Source organism: Anas platyrhynchos, chromosome 2, assembly GCF_047663525.1.
Source record: "Anas platyrhynchos isolate ZD024472 breed Pekin duck chromosome 2, IASCAAS_PekinDuck_T2T, whole genome shotgun sequence".
Classification (NCBI taxonomy): Eukaryota; Metazoa; Chordata; class Aves; order Anseriformes; family Anatidae; genus Anas; species Anas platyrhynchos.
The window spans coordinates 32,545,599-32,562,811 of NC_092588.1; the positions used below are offsets into that span (position 1 = coordinate 32,545,599).

Below are 17,213 nucleotides of genomic sequence, written 5' to 3' on the forward strand. Positions count from 1 at the left end.
TGCTTCTGCTATCCAAATCAGTGTACTCATACATTAAAACTGCTATTGCAAACATATGTGAGCTAGTATGGACAGCAGAGGCATTGGCTAAACTTCCAGCCCGTGCAAGAGTCAACTTTTCAAGTAAGAGGAAAAAACACTTAGCTCTACATACTTCGGTCCCACGATCTCAGTTGGCTTGTTTATTTTACTGTCTTCCTGTTTCAGCTTTGGAAGACAACTTATGTATCATCTGAGCATCATGATTATTTATACAATTTCTGCTGCATCTCTTAGCATTCACATAGATTTGCTACCTAAAATATTCCCTTCCATTAAGTCAGGAAATTATGCTGTTTTTTTAGACTGCCATACCATCACATACACCATGACAGAGCTTAGTCTGACTTAGGGTTTTTCTACAGCAGCATTTTAATCTAGATCAGGAAAGAGATTTGATGCAAAACTATTATTGTACATGACATTTACACTTACTGTACATCACAAAGCACTGCTAAAGTACAAACTGGTTTCCTTCTAGACAGAATGCCAGGAGTTATGTTCCAAGAGCATATCTAATGCTTTGCAGTTGTTAATGGGAGTTCAGTCCACACAAACAGGTAAGACCTATCTCAAAATGACCCCTGAAATGCAGAGAACATGAATGGTACTCAGCACCAATTCTCTTGCTCTGCAATACTGCTCGTATTGTACCACAACACTCACTAACACAAGCCTTGCTTTTGTCAGCATCTTGGTAAAACCTAGAGTACCAATAGCACTACCAGAGCTTCACAAAACTTATGCTAGGCTAACTGAGGGTAAAACCAGGGTGGTAGATTAAACTAAATGATGACAGCAGTTAGTGACTCCAGCTGCTGACTCTCCTTTCCCAGAAAGTTAAAGGCTTTGCAGCAGGCACGTTGCATGCAAATACAGATTTTCTGAATTCTCCTGGTTTACAACGTATCACCTTAAAATAAACCACAACTGAAGGATTAACTTTACAGATTGGACTACAAATTGTGTTATTCAACCTGTGTCAACACAGTGTCCACGTAGCATGTAAACTGAAACCAATGCTCTGCTTGTGGAAAAGCTGTTTCAGTGAGGAAGGATATCACAGCTTAAAGTACAATTTATCAACAGCCAAACTAATCACATTGGCTGGGATTAACCTCCCTTGAATTTAAACAGCCTCAAAGCTGATACCTACATCTGAGCTAATTACCTAAGTTACCTTTGCAGTTACATAAACAAGTAAGCATCTACAGAGGCAGATAGCTTTAGCTACACACCTTTAATTGAGATGAGTTGTGTGTTGGAAATTCTCATTTCCCTTGACTAGTACCCTTGACAAAGGAGACCATCTCAGATGCAGACATCTACACCAGCCAATAAAAACTAATATTAATAATAATAACATATATATATATATATAATATATAAAATAATAAAAATAATAAAAAGTAACATTTTAACTGGAGAGATTTTCATGGATATAGGAAAACGGGGGGGGGGGGAATCATATAGAATGGGACTGTATGGAAAGAAAAAAAGAGCTAAAATTTAAGCTTAGTAAAGATGGAAAAGTAAGTACAGTGGGCACCACTGAAAGTAAACATTTACCATGGCATAGTATAAATACCTCATTGCTATATACACTCTAAATATAGGGAGAGAGTAGTAAAGTAAATACCACAGTACAGTATGGGTATTTATTTATTTTTTGATAGAAGATAGAATGCACTGTATTCTTTAAGACTAGTGAGAAGGGAAAGAAAAAAAATTAAAAAAAAAAAAAAAGAAAGATGAAATATTGATTAAAAAATACCATGAACAAACAAACCAGAAATACACTTAAGAACTAGAAATCAGCTGCATGGTACCATCACAGAATAACAAAAAGCTACATCTGAAAATGACTTCAAGAGACTGATGTTGACTGCTCTTCCACTGAGCCAGAGTATAATATATGCATATTATCCACTTTTATTATTATTATTAAAAGTAATAATGGTAGTTTCCGAATAATTTTTATTGTATTTCTCTTCTGGAGTTTTATGACTGTGAGAGTAAAGACAATTTTCTTGGTATGCAATGTAAACCTCCTTCCTTGCAATGCTAGATGATTTAAAAAAAAAATCACTTTCCTGTAACAACCTTTATTTAGTTCCCAGATTAAACAAACTCAGCTATTTCACTCCCTCAGTCCTCACCATGAATCACACATGAGTTTATAATCAGTCCCATTAATCTCTTTCTTTCACTCTGGAGTGACTAGACCATTCCTAAAAAAAATGACCAAAAGTGGGCACCACACCTCAAACAAGGTCTCACCAGTTTCACGCAAAGAAGTCACCTTCTTTCATATGTTCTTGCTTCATAATATTTTGTAACTAAGAGCAACTCATGCATCTTTTTACTGTAGTGTTACCTCTACATATTACTCTTTGTATTCCACCTGTTCAATTTCCTACTTACTCTGTATCTTGCAGTTAAATTTACTGCACTTCATCATGTTAATTCTAGGCCATTACCATTGCTTATCAAGTTCTTACAAGTTGATTGTGTTCTCTACACCAGTTCCAATGCGTGCCCTGATTAATGGATTATTTGCTCGTCCAAGTCATAACCTACGTGCTTAACAGAAAGAGGATAGGCTTAAAGCTTTTGATCCTCTGCCAGTTTAACTGTGAGCTTCTGTCACTTTCAACTCATTAAAATACCAGGTGGAGGGTGTTAAAACCATTCCAGAGTCAAAAATATGACACCTACTACTTCCCCCAGTACACTACGCTCATTAATTACTGGGTCAAAAAAAACACTTGATATTTGATTTTATATGATCTCTTCTTGGCAGGCATTGGCAGTTCTTTAGATTCACTTTCAGTTAAGCTTAGGTGAGGCATTTTCATCCATACTTAGGCTTCTGAGGGAAATCTGTAGAAACTAATGACTTTTCAACACATCTGAAAAGTCACTTACTATCACACAACTGAGATGCTCACCTTCAGTCATTTAAGTTTGAAAATACCAAACTCCATGTTAGCTTGCAGTCATTTACTTAGTACACAGAGCGAGCACAAAAGCTCAAGAGTATTGACAATTCTCCTTGAAAATACAAAAACAACCATTCTAGCACGTTCCCCTAAACACAAGGAAAGGGATAAGTAAATTAAACTTCCCACTAGAAAGAAAGGCATCCATTTTCTGTTATAGGAAGATAGAGTATCTAGAAATAAAATGGTAAGAACCTGACATTCTACCATGTGGTTGACTAGAGTTTATAGAGCTTTAAACTGGGCAGAGATCCCTGAATAGACCTTGAGGTTTCAGCTACTCTTTTGGAAAAGAGTAAAAAGCAGGAAAACTGCGGCTTTTGCCTGGAAACAGGAAAGCAGTACGAGGCCAAAAATATTGTTCCTGAATGCTGAATAAATTACACTAATATTTAGAAGTATCTCTACTAGAGTTTCATGTGTTTGAGCTTTTTGTGTTCAAAAAGTAAAAACCAGGAATAGGAATGAGCAGACATGACTAATCACATTTAATTCTGTGTGTACTCTTAAGTGCGTTAAAAAAAACCTTGCTGGAATATTCAGGTTTCCAGGGTGTTCTGACACACTGCATTTACTTGGCTACTTTTTAAACGCAGTACATAAAGACTTTCTATTAGAAGATGACTAAAAATCATCTATTCACTTCTATATTCTGACATGAATGGAAAAGAAGCAATAGCAATGTGCAAACTGATCTTGACTTCTGCATTTTGTCCATTGTCAACATATGAATTACACATATTCATTACAAGTAGTATTCATAAATATGTATAGCTAATTATACATTGACCACAGCACAGCTCCTTACCTCAAATCCTAGCACTCATTACCACCATAAACTAGCTGTAACTGATTGCTTTCATGCAGCAGTTTTAGTGATGCTACAGAATTTCCTGGACTTTGAACAAAAATTAGCCGCAGTATGTCAAATATGTCACAATTAATGTTGGCTTTTAAAAGGTGACCACCGTGATTTGACATTAGTAGAGCAGAAGTGAATGGAACTTACTGTCAGAGATCACACAGTGATCATATATGACTTAGCCCTACCGCTAGAAATGTTTAAATAAAATCTAAAAGAAGGGAGTTAAAAAATGTCTTATAGAAAAGTACCTAACCATTCAGAAAGCCAACATGGAATTCACCTATACTGCAATATGTATTAGGCATCATTCTTTCTTGAAACCCAGCCAAAATTCTGGATTTAATGCTATCTTCCGTCATAAAAAAGCCATCATAATAAAGTAAAAGTTGTCCAGACAGAAGATAGTCTTAATGAGTCATGTTTTTCTATTAAAGTCACTCTAGTTCATGTCAAATCTAAGGTTGACAACTATTTCTAATAGATAATGTGCTAAATTCATGTCTAGCTTTTCAATAACATAATGTAAGGAATAATATCTTCTTATCTTTTTTTTTTTTTTCCCAATTAAACAATCTTAAGTTAAAGCAGATGCCCAGACAGAGGTCATGAAGATGGCAGGGCTACATGGAGTTACTTTCATAATCTCATTGATTCTTTTTGTATTCAGTCTAGATTTTATATTTAAGCTCTGATTCTGTTACTACTGATTAATATTTAATAATCTTTTTTGATAAAGGAGGTGGATAAGTTCTCTAACAGTAAAATAAAGGATGAACAGTATCTATTCTGTGTTGCTAATTATTTTTATTATGGGAAGGTTCCTATAAACTTTGAGACAGTAAGCCTTTCTGGTACTTTCCACTTTCAGTTTCTTCACTTGGAGTTGCTTAGTTGTTGTTGGCATTACATCAATAAAATTTATAGCATGGACTTACCAACTTGCTTTCTTGGCCACTTCACGTTGCACAATCTTTTGCTAAAATTGCCAGAGAGAATAAAACGGTAAGTCAACGTCACTGTGCTCTTTGATGCAGTGTCAGTAGACTCTGAGCATAGGCAAAGAGGCTGAAGCACTTCCACCAGCCTTTGAAGTGGAGGAGGAAAGTGGAAAACCAGAGGGAAAGAAGACAGGTTCACACTGAAAAGGGCTGCTCTGTTTTTGGCACACGAAGTGTTCTCTGGCCACTTACAGGATTCCACAAACCAAGGTTTTCTGCTCAAGAGGAATATGAATTGTTTTTAACCAAGCATCCCTGCAGGATTTTTGGCAAAATGGACAAGACAAACTAGACAAAGACATGTAAGGGTTTCATCAGAAATGCCCAGGAATTTTAACAGGGTACTATCGTTAAGCACATAAAAATTCATCAAAATCTGTATGTTCACTACAAGGCCTCTAGGTTTCCTAATGCTATTTCAATTCTCCATGTGCTGAAGCACCGAGACTGGCTCCAGAGAAAATTTCAGTCCTGTAGCTAAGTATGTTATAGACAGGAAATGTCAGCTGAGAGCTGATAGATACGTGCAGAGAAACTGCTAAATCCAGACTTATGCAGATCATGATTTAAATGCAGCATAAGATAGCTGAAATTTCAATCCCTATTGAAACAGGAATTGAAATCAGCCACTATGGTATGAATGATATTTATCTAATACCCACACAAGAGTTCGATGGGCCAGCGTGTTCCTATGATCAATGACATCTCTAGCACGTATTGGCAGGATCTTGTTAAAAGACAACTAAAAAATAATGAAATAAGGAAAAATTTCCTTGCTTGATGTTCTTCAATTACAGTAATTACAAAATTAAAAGTGTGGCTAGGTGCCAAGAAGTGCCAGGTTGAAATATACTGCCTACCAATCTGGAAACCTAAACATTTTTCAGTACAGAAAAGGCATATGCATGAAATGAGGATTTTGCATGAGCTATTTAACTTTTTCATTTGTTTGGGAAAATATTTATATTTATATGAAATTAAGGACTGAACACCAAAAGAATGGTTTAAAATAGAATGTGTTAAAATTCATTAATCAAAAGTGCTTTTATAAATTTTACTTTTGGTGGGTCCTAGTTTGCAGAGCACAGCTGATTAAAATAAAAGGAACAAACAACTTACCTTATCCAACCAATGATGACTATTTTTAAAGTGTTGACCATAACCGTGGAAAAAAATGCAGTTTTCATGAATATGTTTAAATTTATTAAAGGCATAATCTCACTACTGAAATTTCCAAAATAAAATAAAATAAAATAAAATAAAATAAAATAAAGGTTTTGTAAATTTAGACCATGATATACAAATACTACTTACAGAAGTATAGTTAGAAAGACCAAGTGGTCAGGAAATTATGTAATGACAGTGTCTAAAATAAGTATTTCAAGTTTTATTAACACTTCACAAATCAGTAATAATTTATTAACAATGAAATAAAACCTAGTCTAACTGATTAAGGTAGAATAAGGCCTTCCATGTCGACACAGTTTGAAAGGACAAACAATACTGATTTCCTAATTTGGTAACACTCTCTTCTATGATATTTATGTAAGGGTGGGACTGATGGCAGTAGAGTGCAGAACACTGTCTAAAATCAATTTACCAAGTAAGGATTTTAACCACAGAAAAAATGTACTGCTTTATATACTCCAAAATTATTGGCAAGCGTACAAAAAATCATGACATTTCCCATTTTTGTCTTAAAGGTCATGTATTTGCCAGGGGAGGCCAGGAAGTAGCAGACAGACCAAGCACACTACAGAAATTGCCAGGGACACCAGATCAGCCTCAGAGCAGAAGAGCATCAGTAGCACATTGCTCTGGTCAGACTAATGAGTCATCAGCAGTTTGCTTCAGTTCTCAGTGCTAGTACAAACTTTTTTTCCAGAGTTATCCAAGAGACTGAAGTTAAGGCCATGCTGGGTCAATGGCCTGGGATGGGAAATATTAAAAGCATGGTATAATTTTACTCGTGTGCCCTGGAACATCACCAGGGAAATATCATCCCTCTCTGCTCCCTTTGAAGTGCTGTTAATCCTTGTGCACACCATGTAGAAAAATGTTCTGTACTCCTTTCTTTACTAAGGAGCACTTGTTAACTGCACAGAACAGGATAAACATCAGTACAGCATGGACCTGCCATACATTCTCATAACAAGCTGATCATCATAACCTCAAGATTTTTTTTTCCCATTTAAGTTGTAATGTTGACAATTCAAAAACAGCATTGAAGGAAGAGTTCTAGGAAAGCATGATCTAACAGAAGCAGCATTAAGTGAAATTTATAACATTAACATTATCAAGTCACCAGGACTGGCAATATCATTCAAGAATTTGGAAGAACTTGATTATGAAACCACTCAATTACTGTGTGGCATACAACCTCTTTTTCTAAAATGGTCTCAGTACCACACTAACAAAAGCCATTACATGGGTGTTCATATTTTAAAAGGCTTCCAATGGATCCTGAGAAACTGCAGACCAGAAACTGGCTTCTACTGGGATGACTTGATAGGACAAGTTATAAAGAAAATAAATATATGGATAATGTGAATTCCTTTCAAATCTATTGGACTTCTTTGAAGGTGTCAACAGGAAGTAAAAAACAGGCTAAGTATAGTTAAGCCTTTTTATGAAGTTCCTCACTAAGTTCTTTAAAAAAAATAAATAAATGCTATCATGAGATGAAGAATGTAATAAAAAGACAGAAAACAAATTGAAGAATAAGCGATCACTTTGTAAAATTCCTGAAAGATGTATCCTTATTCCTCTGCCACATACATTTTCCATTACAGCCCAAGACATGGAAGTGCAAGATGGTATTAAATACTTATGGTAGTTTAAAAAAGAGGGAGATGGGAAAATAAAAGATGGAGATGATCACTAAGTGATCGAAAGTAGTAGTGATTAGAATCATTAATACTAAGTGATAGGAAGACAAATAGTTGATAACACTCAATGTCAATGCATGTGAAACCATGAGGACACGAGAGCCATCTGTACATATATGTTATCACATGTATGTGATATAACATAGTAAATAACATACTTGGAATAGCATATTGAAAAGATCTTGGAACCATCATGAATAGCACTATCAAAGTGATACCTTTAGCTTAGCCAAGCAAAAGAATATTCAAAATTAATAAGCAAATAAAGAAAAAAACAGACAACTATTTCAATCCGCAGTACGCCTTAATTACTAACAATTTATGTTGTGTACAAAATAAAATAGTGGAACCATAGCAGATAGAGAAGCAAAACAAAATGAAATAGATTTTTCAGGTGGAATGGTTTTCAAGAAAAGTAGATGTAAGAGATGTGACCACTGCAAATATGCTAAAAGGCTACTAATTTTGCATTATTTCTCACAACAGAGGAAAAAAAAAAGTATCAAATAAAAAGATAGGTTTAAAGGAAAAAAATACTTATTCATGTATTATATTGCATAATTTATGAAGCTCTGCAATTTGATATCAGAGACGCAAAGAATACAAACGGACTCAAAAGCATTTAGATTCATAGAAGAAAATCCCTTTTGGGACTACTGGAAACAAAAAGTGCAGATTTAGAAAAGTCCCTAAGCTGTTGTTTGCTGGAAATTGAAAGCTTTTGAAGCATAAGTTTTCCTGCTTGCATGCTCTATTCTTATCCTTTTACCCTAGGAATCTGTTACTGCTCACCACCAGAGCCATGATACTTGGGAAGATGAACTTTTCATCCGGTAAGTTCAGCCAGACAACCATGAGAATGTTCTGTTCATTACGCACATCCACTGTGAAATCTACTGTAGTTAGTAACTTTAGGTCTCTGAATTACAATAATCTCATGCCCTTTTCCTTTTTCAAGTTTCTTTACGGTTTACAGCCATACGGAAAAATCAGTAATTCAACATTTTCTTTAATAGAATCAAGATCTAATACGCTGCAGACTGTCCTCAACTATAATGGAAGCCACTGGCATGCCCAAGGACTACAAAAGTAGTCCTTGGGCATGCCAGTATCATCAGAGAGATATTATTTTGTATCTCATATATCTATCACTGAAGCTAAATCAAAACTGTAGTGTGCTGTATGATGTAGAGTATCATGTTATGGTTTATACTTTTCAGTCTCTACTCTGTATCATCTACTCACTGAATATATTGTGCAAAAGTATGTTAGAAAATATAGGGTGTAAAAAGTTTTTCTCCTCTACACAACTTAAACCAAAACATGGTGTTAGCCCTGCAGTTCTCTCAAAGGTATGGCCAGATTTTGCAAGCAAAGCATATGACCAGTAGGTTCTACTCAAAGGTGTGGCTCTTCAACACTCTCAATCCTTAGCACTGTACACTCCCACCCTCTTCTTATATCAGTACTTGTACTCACCTGATTCAGCCATATAGAGAGCAAGTCCCATAACTCACATTGGCAGAAAATTAACACCATAAAGAGGGAAAAAAAAAAAAAAAAGTTGTGTGATTCTTCACATAGTTGAATCAATCTCATAATCAACTCAGATACCTGACCAGTGGCAGGAGAGGGACTGAGGCATTTTCAGCCAGAACTGCTTGTTAGGTTAGCTTAGTTGCAACAAACAAACAGTACAAGGAGAGCACACAGCTCCCACCATCTCACAGCTCCAAGCACACTGGAAGATTTTAAATTATATGGGAGACTTGTAGAGAGATAAGATTCAGGCGTAGCACGTGAACCTTGATCACCTCCTTGGATTCATAAAACTGCTAAAATTTCTACAAGCAGTGCTAGCTCTGTTTACAAGGAGAGGCTGTATGAGTACAAAGGGCTGCTTATAATGATGGGGCTGTGCCCATAGTAGGATTATTTTTTTTGGCCAGGATTTCTATACTATAAAGCACCCCAAAAGTAGATAAAAGTGTTTCAACTGTACTTATCTAGCTTAATAAACATAGGGGAAAGATTTAGAGGGATTTTTTTTCCTTATTCTGGGACACTGGAAGTTGATTTGGTAAGATCTGACGTATCCTAATAAAACTGAAAAAAAATATAATAAGTCATACAGGTATGCTTAAACCTTTTTTTTTTTAATATAATAAAAAATAAAGATACCAAATAATGTCCATCCTTTATTTAAAAAAAAAAAAGCAGCTAAATACAGTTTTAATTCCATTAACACTTGCTTGTTTGGTCTTTCTGTCATCCATGAAACTGACTTAGAGGGCATAGAACCTTGTAAAATCAGATGTAAGAGTGTTTATTTCTATCTAGAAGGGTGGCCTTTGTACATACATTAGCATATGTCTATAAAAAATAAAGTGTCTATTAAGTGTCACGACATGCATTTATCTACATTCAGTTATGGACAAAAATAGCACTAATAATTGTACAGCTTCAATGCCAGAATCAGAAGTTCTGAAATGACCAAATGGACTTTGTAGCTTATTTCTTGAATATATGTACTATGATAATGACCAGACATGAGCTTTTCCAGGTAATTTTTAATTGAATGCACAAAACCAGATCAAGCTTCCTCAGTGAACTATCACTTATTGCTGCTTCTTTGTTATTTAGTCTTTTACTTCACACCGTTTATAATTTTGTACTTGAAATTTTGAGTTATTAAACAATAAAACAGCCCTGATTCCTTTATTACATCTAATTTAGAAAAGAAGGTAGACAATCATGCAATCATAAACTGTATCATAAAGTAGATGTGCAAACAACCATTCTGTTCAAGCAGCAGAGCTTGAGTGTCTTCAGCCATCCTCATGGCTCACAATGCTGGCTTCCTCCAGGAATAAACCCCCATTCCCACTCCCTCCCAGCCTTAATCTTTACAAGTGGTCTCTTACCAATTTTCTGTGCTCTAAAAATTCCTCCACGAACTCCTACTCCCAATTTTTCACTGTCCCAACAGTCCCAGTTCTTCCCCAGCTACAACTGTTCATCAAACTATCCATACTACTGACTCCTCAGCATTTTGTGGAGACTCTCAGCCTGCTTCCAGGTTCTTCTCATAGCTTGAGCAGTGTGTTCTTAGCCCCTGAACACATCTCCATCCCTTTGGCCAGCCAGTCACAGACCTTTTGTCTTCACAAATCCCAAATTCCTGCCTATCATAATCACAGATTGTCTCAGAAATTGTGCTACAATTTACTCCAATTCTTGAAAGTGGCTGTCCTGTTCTTCTGCTGTTTCCCCATTCCTCCACCCTTTCTCCACAAGAATATCTCTACATTAAAGTCAGATAATATTTTCTCTTTTCTTTTACTCTGGGTCAGGAGTCATTGGGGAGCATGGAAAGAAAAAGCTTGCTCCAGATACAGACCTAACACAAAATTTAGGACAAACTGTGCAGTGCAGAAGGAATCTTTCAAGAATACAGCCACTAATAAATAAATAAAATCTAACTCCAATGAGCACATCCACATTCTTCTTTTTAAGACATATATATCACAGTCAAATATACAATGGCATTAGGAATGGGAAAAGATGATTAACTAAAAAAATAAATTAAAACTACCCTTTTTTATAATCTCAGGAAATATTTTAACATGGGAAAACAGAACAGTCTTCTATTCTCATTTTACAAAGAGGCTGAAGAGCTTTTTTGTAAGTTAATCAGAAACAAATCAACCTGTGTTTTTGGGAACAAAAATATAATCCACATTATAGAAAGGTCTGAAAGTCGCAACAAAAAATAAAGTTTAAGGATGTGTAGTCAATTGTAACTGAAAGTGTTAACAGGTTTTAAGATATTATCCTTCCTTTGTTTGGAGATAATATGTACTAACTTCTAGCCTAATATAATAATATTCATATAGGTAAAATACAGTTAAACTACCTTTATTGATGATTTAAGCAAACATGTTTTCTCCAGGACATACATTCTCACATCTCCAAGCTGAGAGAGACAATGCTCCAAGCTGGGAAAGACATTTAAATCTTGAAGTGTGTTAATATGATCCCCTGTCATGATCTTATAATTACAAGTTCTAGGAAACCTTGGTGTTAAAAACCCTGCCTATAGTCATGCTATTTTTCTTATGCATGGAGAGATAAACAAATACGTGCTGTGGACGCAGGAAGATTTGAGTTTTTCCTACAGAAACAAGAAAAGACACCCATTCTTGTCAGAACTCTGGATTTCTTAAAAGCTCTAACAACCTGTTTTGATCTAATTAGCAAGGAGAGATATATTTAGTCTTAACCCATAGCATAAAATCAAAGTTCAAAAACGTGGGAGATTTAAGTCTACAAGTAACAAAACAAAACATAGAAAAAAAAAAAAAAAGAAATTCTGTATTACATTATTAATCTACTAAATATAGGAACATATGGGACTCCAGTCTAGTACCACATGCCAACCCAAATAGAGGATTTTATTGTTTACAGGAGCCTCTTTTTGCTCAGAAATTCCATCCAACCTAGAAGCATGGGAGAGAATCCATGTTATTTAGAAGCTTCATAGTTCAGTACTTTTCTCAGATGGCAACCTCACAGACCATCATCAATTATTTTGAATAAAGCAATTTTAGAAATTAGTCCCTTATGCTGAAGAATTGGTAGTTAAATTCAGGAGACCCAGGATAGTTTAAACCCACTGATATCAGCAGAATATGACAGGATCCACAAACAGCCATTTTTCTTACAGTGCACCCCTGTACAATAAACAAAAAAAAAACAAAAAAGGAGCAAGCACTTTATAGGAGCAATGAAGCAAGCTAAGACTGAAAGTTTGTTGCTTTATAAAATGACAGTAACTATTCTATGAACATTTCTTTCTGCATGTCACTATCATTTTTTTCTTACCATATATTCCATATTGGAAGCTGGTGGATACACCTGACCCCGTAATTTATTATGAAGATCCAAGATACTTTGCATATCACTGTCTGTGATAGCCCTTTTCCCTCTCTGCTTGGCGATCCACCACTCACCATCTTCATCCATGTACTTTTCCAAAAGTTCCTCTAAGAGCGTGGCATTGGGAAGAACCATTGCAGAAATTGCTTGAGCTATGAATAGTAAGGTAGTTACTCTGAGCCATTCCTGTACTACATACTTCATGATGAATGATCTCAGAATGCTCAGGAGTTAGCTCCAAGACAAAGTCTTTCTTCCAGGTCTGTTGGCTGCAAATGCAGAAGAGAGAGTAATGTAATTTGGAGGTTGAAGCACTGGCCTGTATGAATTTATTAAGCAACAAAAGTCAAACTGTAGCTTGTACAGAGCTTGCCACTGTTGTTTTAAAGGAAGAAACCAGAACTCTACATGTCATTTACAGTCATCAGTACACACTGCTGTTTGCTTAGATAACTTATCTTCAAGTATATGGACTTCAGTTTGTTCAAGAGCTTTTGTATACCACACTGGTATGCACATTTCAGTGTCTGCATACAAAAAAGCATGCTTTTCCTATCTACTTAAAAGAAGCCAGACTTCAATGAAGATTAGACAGTAGATAAGCAGCCATGCAGTATTGGAATTTATAAGCAAAAATGCTCAAAGGCTTGCATTGCATGCCAAAATGCGAAATGAAAACACAATTAAGTTGATATAAAATATCCCCTCTTGGTGCATTTCAAAATATGACTGTGATTACGGCTTTCATTTTACGATTTTGCAGTACCTAATATAACTAGAGTCATTCAACTCTGCCAAGGAAATGTGGGGGGCGCTGGGGTTATTCTATTCACCGAACAAAGAAAAAGCGCGGACAACATTTTGAAAAGAAAAAAAAAAAAAAAGCAGCACTACAACCAAGAACGCAATATGCCAGCGCCGCCTGTTACGTGACCGCGCGATTCGGGTCGGAAAGCCACGGTGCCTTCCTCACGCGGGGTGAAAAAAAAAAAATAATAAAATAAAATAATAATAATAAAAGGATTTTAAAAAGCGAGAATTCCGCTGGGCAGAAAACAAAAAAGAGACGAGGGGGCAGCGCGGGGCTCTCCTTCCCCGCCGCCGCCCCGGCCCCGCGCCCCCATGGTGGGCGCTGCGGGAGCCCCCGGACGCCCCCCGCCACCACCGCCCTTACCCCTCCGGCGGCGGCCGCCTCCTCGCTCCGCCGCCCACCTCCTCGCCGGGCCCACGTAGGGGCCGGGGGGCCGGCTGGGGAGACCGCTCTGGGCACGGCTGGGGACTGCTCGGTACCGCCGAGCGCTCTCACGCCTCTGCTCCCCCTCCGCCGGCCTCCCCCAGGAGCTCCGCGCCGCTTCCTCCCGGCTCCCGGCCCGCCGGGCATTTATCGCGGGCGGCGGTGACGCGCGGCGGTCACCCCTCCCCGGCACCCCGCGGGGCGGGCCGCGCTCCGCGCCCCGGGCTCCGCGCCCGGCCCCGGCTCCCGCACCCGCAGCCGGCCTCACCTGGGCGGCCGGGAGCTCTGCCTCTCGCCAGGAACTGGCCTCCGTCCCGCCAAAGCTGTCGCCCAGAAAAGGTCGGGAGGGCCCCCTCCCTCCCCGGCCCCTGCCGCCTCCATCCGTCGGCGGCTGGCGAGAGGATGCTGAGCCTCCTCGCTCCTGCTGAAGCAAGGCAAGGAGGAAAAGCTGGATGCTCGCACGAGCTCCGGATCGTGTGACTGTGGCAAGAGGTTTCAGGCCACAAATTCTGCTGTGGACTCAGACCAGCTGCATGAGGCTTCTCTTTATGAAGTAGAACTCAAAAGCTTGTAACCACTCATTTCTGTTCCCAGCAAGACTAGGCATCAGAGGTGTATTTTTGCACTGTGTTTATCAAAGTCTTATATCCTGATTTTTTTTTATTTTTTTTTCAAGCTACTAGGGACAATGTTTCATTTATGTAGTATAACCTGTTGCATTTTGCTAACAGTGGGATTGATCCACTTCTAATCTTCACAGGGCTGCTGTACCAGCTTGCAAAAGTTTTCTGTATTTTCATTTTCAGCAATTGAGAGGCTGAGGTTAAAATTCATCAGAATCCAGCTGGCTTCAGACTCTCTATAAATGCTTCCAAAATTCATGGGCCCAAGAGAAACAATGCTGTGCAAGTAACACACTGCTTCTTACTGTACTCTTTCTTGCTCAGTTTTAATTTCCCTTAAAAGTTTGAATGTAACCTGTGTTGCAAGATGCTATAGCTATAGATATAAATATAAATTTAAATGATACACAATATCGTTATATTTCGTATTGTTTGCTCTTTATGATTGTTTTTTTAATGTTGAGGTGCACATCTCCACTAGAGTATCAGGAGCTAAACTTTTTCCTAGCAAAGCTGCCCGAGGTAAAATGCCACCACACAGCTGAATACACAAAGGTTTTTAAGGGTTTATGCACCAGGAGTCCTTAATATTGCTGGCTGGTCAAGGGAAGGGATTGTCCCACTCTGCTCTAAGCTGGTGAGGCCTCAGCTCGAGCACTGTGTGCAGTTTTGGGTGATGCACTTTAAGGAGAACATAAAACTATCAGAGAGTGTCCAAAGGAAAGCAATGAAAATGGTCTTGAAGGCAATGAAAATGAAAATGGGAAGGCAATGGAAATGAGGGGTCTAGGAGCAAGATGTATGAGGAGCAGCTGAGGTCCCTTGGTTTGTTGAGCTCAGAGCAGAGGAGACTGAGGGGAGGCCTCCTGGTAACCTGCGGCTTCCTCATGAGGGGAGCAGAGGGGCAGGCACTGAGCTTTACCTCCCAGGGGCAACGACAGGACCTGAGGGAACGTCATGGATCTGGGACAGGGGAGGGTCAGGCTGGGTGTTGGGAAAAGGTTCTTCACCCAGAGGATGGTCAGGCACTTGAACAGGCTCTGCAGGGCAGTGGTCACAGCAGCGAGCCTGATGGAGTTCAAGAAGTGTTTGGACAACACTCTCAGAAATATTGATTTTAGGATGGTTCTTTGTAGACCTAGGAGTTGGACTTGATAATCTTTGTGAGTCCCATCCAATTCAAGATATTCTATGATTCTGTGAACATCTGTCATTTTTGGTACAGAAGAATGAGCCTTATTACAGTCTGTTCATCCAAAAAAAGTTTGAAAGATAATGGAAACCAAAAAATAAAAGAACTTGATAAAGTCTACAAAACAAATCTGGATTTTTTTTTTTTTTATATTTAACATCTTACTCGTCTTCTTTGTTGTAGTTACTTAGACCTCTGCAGGCCAAGAGGCCTCTGGAGGCCTCTATACCATTGGGGCACGATTTTACTACCAACATTTATTAAAGAATATGTACCCTATTACGTCATTTATTCTTTGTACCAGTACAAGTGCTATTTAATTAGAAAGCAGCAGAAAAAGTTTATGTTTGTATCTGATTGTGGTTACATATTATCATGTCCAAGAAACTGAATTAAATATATACGTAAGGGTTTGAGGATATTTATGGGGTTCCGATCAATTGCTGGGAAGTGCAGTAGCTGCCCCTGTATATCAACACTGGCCATCTGCTGAACCTGTTATAGAATATATCTCAAACATCATCTTCTGTCTTTCATTCTGAGTATTCATAACACTTTTTAGAAAGTATGTTATCATATTTGTTCCTTGTCAGATAAAAAAAAAAAAAAAAAGTCTCATTGAAACTGATATATTATTTTTTTTTTGGATCAGATAATTTATTAGTCACTGAATAAACCATTTACATTCTGTTTTACATTCTGTGATTATGACCTTTATGTTTAGTTTATTGCACTATGGTTTGTGACCACATAAAAGTGTTGTGACTTTGGTAAATGAGATTTTAACCTATCCACTAATGTTGTGTATATGCACATAATAAATATGATTGCCTGAATCTGATGTCTTAATCCACTTGGGGGAGACTATTTGCTCCATTTGCATTATTCTGGATTGGTTTAAACCTCTTAACATTGAGGGTATAGCTATCACCCGTAATTTAAAATTGTTGTAATAGTCAGGTACCATTACACCTCCTGAAATGAAAACTAACCATACTCCCTGCCCAAAGGCATATGCAGACAGGGTATATGCAGACTGATTGAATAACTGTTTCCTGAATAGCTGCACCAGAAACATTAAAAAAATAAAAATAACAATAAAAATAAAAATAGCAATAAAAATAACAATAAAATAACAATAAAACAATAAATAAATCAATAAGGGGGCACCAGGTACATGCTGGGTGAGCACTGAGAATATGGTACCAAGAAAATCCTAGAAGGGAAGAATTGTAACATAAACTTTGGCTAAAATGCTTTCAGTTTTGATGGGAAGAGTATCTTCTGATGTTTGAGCCTTTCTGGGTTTGAGGAGACAGAATTCCAACAGTCACTGTAAATAAACAAAGGACTGAATGAAAGATATTTTACTTCATCATCAATTTGTTTTCCTAATAGAAATAACAGACAGGACCCCCAAGTGTGTTTAATTAG

General features: G+C 37.6%; 1 protein-coding gene across 3 annotated transcripts in view; it reads right to left on the bottom strand.

The window, feature by feature from the left end:
- The window catches only part of CRISPLD1 (cysteine rich secretory protein LCCL domain containing 1), a 41,018-nt gene extending 26,585 nt beyond the window's left edge, over positions 1-14,433 (bottom strand). The window contains exons 1-2 of one of the 3 annotated variants that reach the window (XM_072034513.1): positions 14,233-14,433; positions 12,677-12,999 (exon numbers count right to left, since the gene is read on the bottom strand). In XM_072034513.1, coding sequence (XP_071890614.1) covers positions 12,677-12,934 — 258 coding nt within the window. In that variant the 5' untranslated portion in view covers positions 12,935-12,999; positions 14,233-14,433. Of the gene's footprint in view, positions 1-12,676; positions 13,000-13,904; positions 14,155-14,232 lie in introns of those variants that run through there. The other 2 variants (XM_038175036.2, XM_038175037.2) reach the window with 2 other exon arrangements.
- Positions 14,434-17,213: the final 2,780 nt, after the last annotated feature.